The 6,000-nt window shown below is 53.5% G+C and overlaps 1 protein-coding gene across 1 annotated transcript in view; it reads right to left on the bottom strand.

The window, feature by feature from the left end:
• INTS3 (integrator complex subunit 3) overlaps positions 1–4,794 on the bottom strand; it is a 63,818-nt gene extending 59,024 nt beyond the window's left edge. Inside the window, exon 1 of the mRNA XM_039512306.1 lies at positions 4,451–4,794. Coding sequence (XP_039368240.1) covers positions 4,451–4,543 — 93 coding nt within the window. The 5' untranslated portion in view covers positions 4,544–4,794. The remainder of the gene's footprint in view (positions 1–4,450) is intronic.
• Between the last annotated feature and the right edge of the window lie 1,206 nt (positions 4,795–6,000).

Raw genomic sequence — 6,000 nt, forward strand, 5'->3', positions numbered from 1 at the left:
TACCTGTGATAGAATACGGTTAATGCGTCTCTTTCCTGTTCACACAGAAAAGGAGCAACCACGTTTTAGCTACAACCGTGTTCACAAGATGGCTATTTCTGTAGTGCAGGTCGGGCCTGATTAGCAGGTCAGTGACTGAGAATTAGGAAGAATCTGAGCAGTGGAACAGGAATGATGTGCAGTTAGAGAACGAGACAGGTCTACAATGGCCCCAGCAGTGAAGCTCCACAGACAACGCTCAGACGTTACCACCAGCACCCCGCTCATCACCTAATTCCACTCCGAGCAGCGTTTTGTGACATGGTGACTAAAACCTTAAGCCCACCTGAGAACTGTGTACGCTACAGCTTCTGCCACTGCTATTGCACAGGGAGCTATACAGGGGGCGCAAACCAGTTCCCATTGCATGCACCCGACGAAGTGGGTATTCACCCACGAAAGCTCATGCTCCAATATGTCAGTTAGTCTATAAGGTGCCACAGGACTCTCTGCTGCTTTTACAGATCCAGACTAACACGGCTCCCCCTCCAATACCAGTTCCCATTGTTGCCAGTGTAGCTACAGCCCGAGTATAGAAGTGACCCTGCAGGGTCCCCCCAAGTTAAGCCTTGGCTCTTACGATAGTGGAGAGGCAGCTTCACTGCAGTTAAGGTTATTGTCTCTCCAGCCCAGTATTTTGCTGTGCAAGTTGTAGATTAAGCCCTGGCATAAACAGGTGCATTGCCTTCCAGGGGAGATGTGCCCCTGGTCACTTGGGCCAATCATTCAAACTACCAGTGCCACAAACTCCATGCAGGATCTGAAGACCCAGCTGGAATGTTTCTGGCTCTGCCTTCACCACTGGCAAGACCCTGCAACTGGAACACAGCCACCTACTCCACCTGTGAGAAGTGAGACAAAAGGACCCTGCAGAGCTGAGGGGGTAATGACTTGTTTGTGCCAGGGAAAGCCGGCAGATGTGACTCCAGGAGCTGATATGCAGGAGCTGAAGGGGTTCTCTCTACACAATAACTTTTGGATTAGCACCACTTTAAAATGCAAATCTGCCAGGCTGATTATGGCACTGGCTAGTGACATCCCCCCACTAACATGAATGAGAAGGAAGCTGTTGGCAAAGGGGAACATCTCCATTTCAAAGTCTGCCTTCTAGGGTGATGCAAATGAACACGCATGGGCCAAGTGCAGAAGGGTAACACTGCTTTTCAGTAAGGCTTTTTTCAGAGCTGATCTACAGAACTATCAGAGAGGACCAAAAGAATCTGAAAGCCCAGATCTCAGGTAGACTCATTTCCGTCATTTGCAAAGGCAGAACAAGATCCAGTGAGCACAAACTGAAATCAGAAAAATTCACACTGCAAGTAGGACAATGTTAACAGTGCAGGTTCCCAAAGAAGGGGGTAAGCTCATCAGCACTCAGTCTTTAAATGGAGACTGACTGACTTTCTAATGGTACGCTCCAGTTCAACCCCAAGTCACTGGGCTTGACAATGTCACTTGTACAGTTGGAAGAATAATTCCCTCCAGTGCAGGATTCACTGACTGAAATTCTGAGGTCTCTGCTATGCAGGAGATCAGGCCATATGAACACAGTGGTCCCTTCTCGCTTTAAAATCCATGAATATTGTTGAGGACTAGCACTGCTGTCCAGACACTAAAACAACAAATACATATAGCACTAATTCTAAGGGATCAATCTTAAAGAAAATGGCAACAGATATAGTTACATCTTAGGGAACAATCCTCACATACTTATTCTATACTCTGATGGGTCACCAGGGAAGTGACTATACACACTGCAGTAACTGCGGAATCAGTATTAGAACAGTAATTTTTTTAGCTATAGAAAAAAGTGCACATACACAAACGTGTGTGCATATATACACCCCTCTCCCCCACCACCCATCCACACACACACAGTTTCAGTATCTCCATAGCAGAGAAAGGGTCTGGGTATTTCTCTCTCAGCAGGAGCTGACGTTTTGAAGATAACTCTCTTCTAACACATGGTCTAGGGAGGTAAGACACAGAGAGTGCAACTCCCTGTCACAATAAACAGGAGACACACAAACTTGAAGAGTAGCTAAATGGTTAGTCTAAAAGAAAGATGTTACCCCTACCTTAAAGGGGCTTTAAAAGCATGCTGTCCAGTGATGAGCTGTGTCTCCTTTATCAGAACTCACAGCAGGCTCACAAGAGGTCAGCTTTCTCTCTGCGTTTTAGTTTACCATACCATATGTAATGCGTTTTGGAGGAACACTGTCACCTTAAACAATGTTTAACTCCTCCAAAATCTTTGTTTAACCTGCTGTTGTTATAATCCGCATCTCACATTGTTATAAGGAGAAGATTAGAAAAGACACTTCTCTTGAGTTTGCCACTGTGTTGACTTTGGGCATTTGACAGCCCTGTTCCCCCATTTGTGAGAGTCTTACATGCCCGCTGCATGGAAGAGGATTATTATTATTTTAAACATGAAAACGTGATAGTAAACCACTAAAACTGGCTGGGGGAATCAGGAGCAGGTGTAATAGCTGCCATTTTTATCGCAGTTCTTACAAACTGACTAGATTTCGAGTTGGTGTCCCTTTAACCGTTTCAGTGATTTAAAGTACACGCACGAAGGAGAGATTCCTAACAATTAAAGCAGGGGACCATTTGTCAGGACTTCTGGATTCTCTTCCTAGTTCTGGTGCTTACCCAACTTCATGACCTTGAACAAGTCACTTCACCTGTCCGGGTCTCAATTTCCCCAGCTGTAAAAGAGCAATACCTACCTCACTGGATAGGCAAGGTTTGAGAGTTGTACTGCCCTGAGATCCATGGAGAAGAGGCACTACAGAACACTAAATAATAGCGCTACATAGATTCCAGACAAGCCCCGGAGAAAGTCCTTGGCGAGGTTTCAAGGAGAATTTGAGTTTTCAGCTCTGACAGGCACACAAAGTGGCATTGCTCTGAGGACTGAGATGTTTTATTCAGACCTGGACTAGTACCAAAAATACACAGGGACAATTGAGAGTTTTGCCAATGGTACAGGAGTTTCCAGGCCCAGCAGGTTGATATATATCAGACCTTGAGACCAAGTAATTCCAAATACCTTTGGGTCTTTCTTTTCACTTGATTTCCAATATGATTTTAGCTGGCACTGTTTCAACAGTCCCTAATACATTTGCTTCTGGCTCATGGTAAATAAAAGCTGGCTCTGCAAGTCCAGTAGTTCATGAGACATTAGCCGCTCAAATCAAGTCACAACTAAAGTGATAGTACTTCACCCTACAATAGCTCCTTTCAGAGGATCTCAAAATGCTTTATGAACATTAATTAACACTCATGAGAGAAAGGTACAATAATAGTTATCTACATTACCCATGAGTAAACGGAGGTACAGGAGATTACTTGCCCAAGGTCAGGCAGAAAGTCTGAAAGAAGAGCCAGAATAAAACCCAGAACTTGTTCAGCAGTTCTAACCACTATACTACAGAGCCTCAGCACCAGGAACGGATCCCAAAAGTCTTAGCTCCCAACCCTTCTCTAACCACCTATCCATAGTGGAGAAAAAAAGCAAGACAATAAGCAGAAGGACATGATTTCAAGGTCTCATATTTTGGGTCCTGCCAGGGCTCCAAAATGCTTTGGCAGTCAGTAGAAATACGTTCCTGAATGACAGTTTTCCTGTTATCAGAAAGAAAAGATAAGGAATCCTGTCAAGCCTGAAATCCAAAGCAGACTGTGATCCTGTTGCACAGTCCGTGCACCTCCGAAGTGCCCACAGTGAAGCAGCAGGGCCTGACCCCAGGGAAGGTGGAGAAACCAATGAGGAAGTGAAGAACCACTTGCCCATTGGGAACATTAGCAGGCCACATGCTACCGCTTGCCCTCCAGTGCAATGGAGTAAAATCGAGGGAGCTTTACCCAAACGCACACTGGCTTCAGCCTGAGCTGCCTCTCTCCTCCAGGAAATGCTGAGGCGGGGAAAGCACATTGGGGAGCGAGAACCACTCTGTCCTGGCACAGCGTGTCCCCATGTCAGCTCCTTGCCCCAGGCTCCGTCCCACCCCTTACAGCCCCCTCTCCAGCAAGCCCCCTGGCCAGCTCCTTGCCCCAGGCTCCGTCCCACCCCTTACAGCCCCCTCTCCAGCAAGCCCCCTGGCCAGCTCCTTGCCCCCAGCCTCCGTCCCACCCCTTACAGCCCCCTCTCCAGCAAGCCCCCTGGCCAGCTCCTTGCCCCAGCCTCCATCCCACCCCTTACAGCCCCCTCTCCAGCAAGCCCCCTGGCCAGCTCCTTGCCCCAGCCTCCGTCCCACCCCTTACAGCCCCCTCTCCAGCAAGCCCCCTGGCCAGCTCCTTGCCCCAGCCTCCCTCCCACCCCTTACAGCCCCCTCTCCAGCAAGCCCCCGGCCAGCTCCTTGCCCCCAGCCTCCGTCCCACCCCCTCTGCCACCTGCACCTACCTCCTCTAACTCATCCTTGGCATCCAGGATGGTGGAGAGCAGCAACTTCCCTCCTGCTGCTGCCGCTGCTGCTCCCCCCTTCCCCTTCTCCATGGCTGGGCAGGGGGCTCCCCGCGGTCACTCACAACCCGGGGGCCGAGGGGGGAGGGCTCCACGGGGGGCTGCCCCGTCTCCCCCCAGGAGGATGGGATGGGGGGGGCTCCTCTCACCCCGAGACCCCTCCCAGCACCTGCCTGGCACCTTCAGGGAGGGCTGCGGGGGGGGGACTGGGGGAGGCAGGTTCCCGCCTCTTTCCTGGGGGGCCCCTCAGCGCCTGCTCGGGGGGGGGCTGGGTCGGTGTAACGGGGGCAGGTCCCCAGGCTGGAGGGGGGGGCAGGGAGGGCTCTCCCCGAGGGGGCTGTCTCCTGAGGGGACCGGGGGCTCTGTACCCGGGGAGGGGGAGCAGGCGCCTCCACACCCCCCACCCAGCAGCACAGACCGGAAGTTACTGGGAGCGACAGGAGGGGGGGCGGAGGAGGAAGCGGCTCACGCGCCGGAAGGACCCGCCCCTCCACCCCTCCCCGGCCAATGGCAGCGGGGAGAGGCCCCCGAGCGACAGGCGGGGAAGGTGGCTCCGCCCCAACGGCTCGTCACAGCTGGGGGCTGGGCCGGCGAGGCGGTCTGGCCAATAGGAGGGCGGGGGCGGGGTTTCCGTAGGGCTGGAGCGTCTCGCCCTGCTAGGCTGGGGCCGGGAGAAGCGCGAGGCCGGGAGTCGGAGCGCCCCACCCCCCCTCCCTGCGCAGCGCGCGCGCCCCCCCCCCCGCCGCGTGCAGGGCGCTGTACGATTTACCGCCCCCCATGTGCAGGGCGCTGTATGATTTACTGCCCCTCCCGCCGCATGCAGGGCGCTGTACAATTTACCGCCCCCCGCCGCGTGCAGGGCGCTGTACAATTTACGGCCCCCCGCCGCGTGCAGGGCGCTGTATGATTTACCGACCCCCCCATGTGCAGGGTGCTGTATGCTTTGCCGCCCCCCCACGTGCAGGGCGCTGTACGATTTACCATCCCCCCATGTGCAGGGTGCTATATGCTTTGCCGCCCCCCCACGTGCAGGGCGCTGTACGATTTACCATCCCCCCATGTGCAGGGTGCTATATGCTTTGCCGCCCCCCCCCCCATGTGCAGGACGCAGTATGATTTACTGCCCCCCCCACGCCACGTGCTCTCCACTCCCCCTCCCCTGCAGCTCTCAGCCAGGGCTCTTCACCACGGCCATGGTTCTGTGGCCTCACAGGCCGTGGGGCTGCCCCCAGCAGGGCACTGAGGCTGCAGAGATAAAGAAACTCACTGCTCTGGCTGGATCCTGCCAGAATCCCTCCCAGGGTAGCCAGCAGAGCCTGTTTGGCACATAACTTGTTCCACAGTTTCACTAGCTGCCTCCCCTCCCCTCCGTCCCAGCGCTGATCAGATACAGGAGTGCAGGGAACTGGGAGCCAGAAGGGGAAGTGTAGGAGGCGGCCAGGCACAGCAGAGAGCACCGCAGCCGGGGTGATAAGCCCGATCCCCTGGGC

Source organism: Mauremys reevesii, linkage group 24, assembly GCF_016161935.1.
Source record: "Mauremys reevesii isolate NIE-2019 linkage group 24, ASM1616193v1, whole genome shotgun sequence".
Classification (NCBI taxonomy): Eukaryota; Metazoa; Chordata; order Testudines; family Geoemydidae; genus Mauremys; species Mauremys reevesii.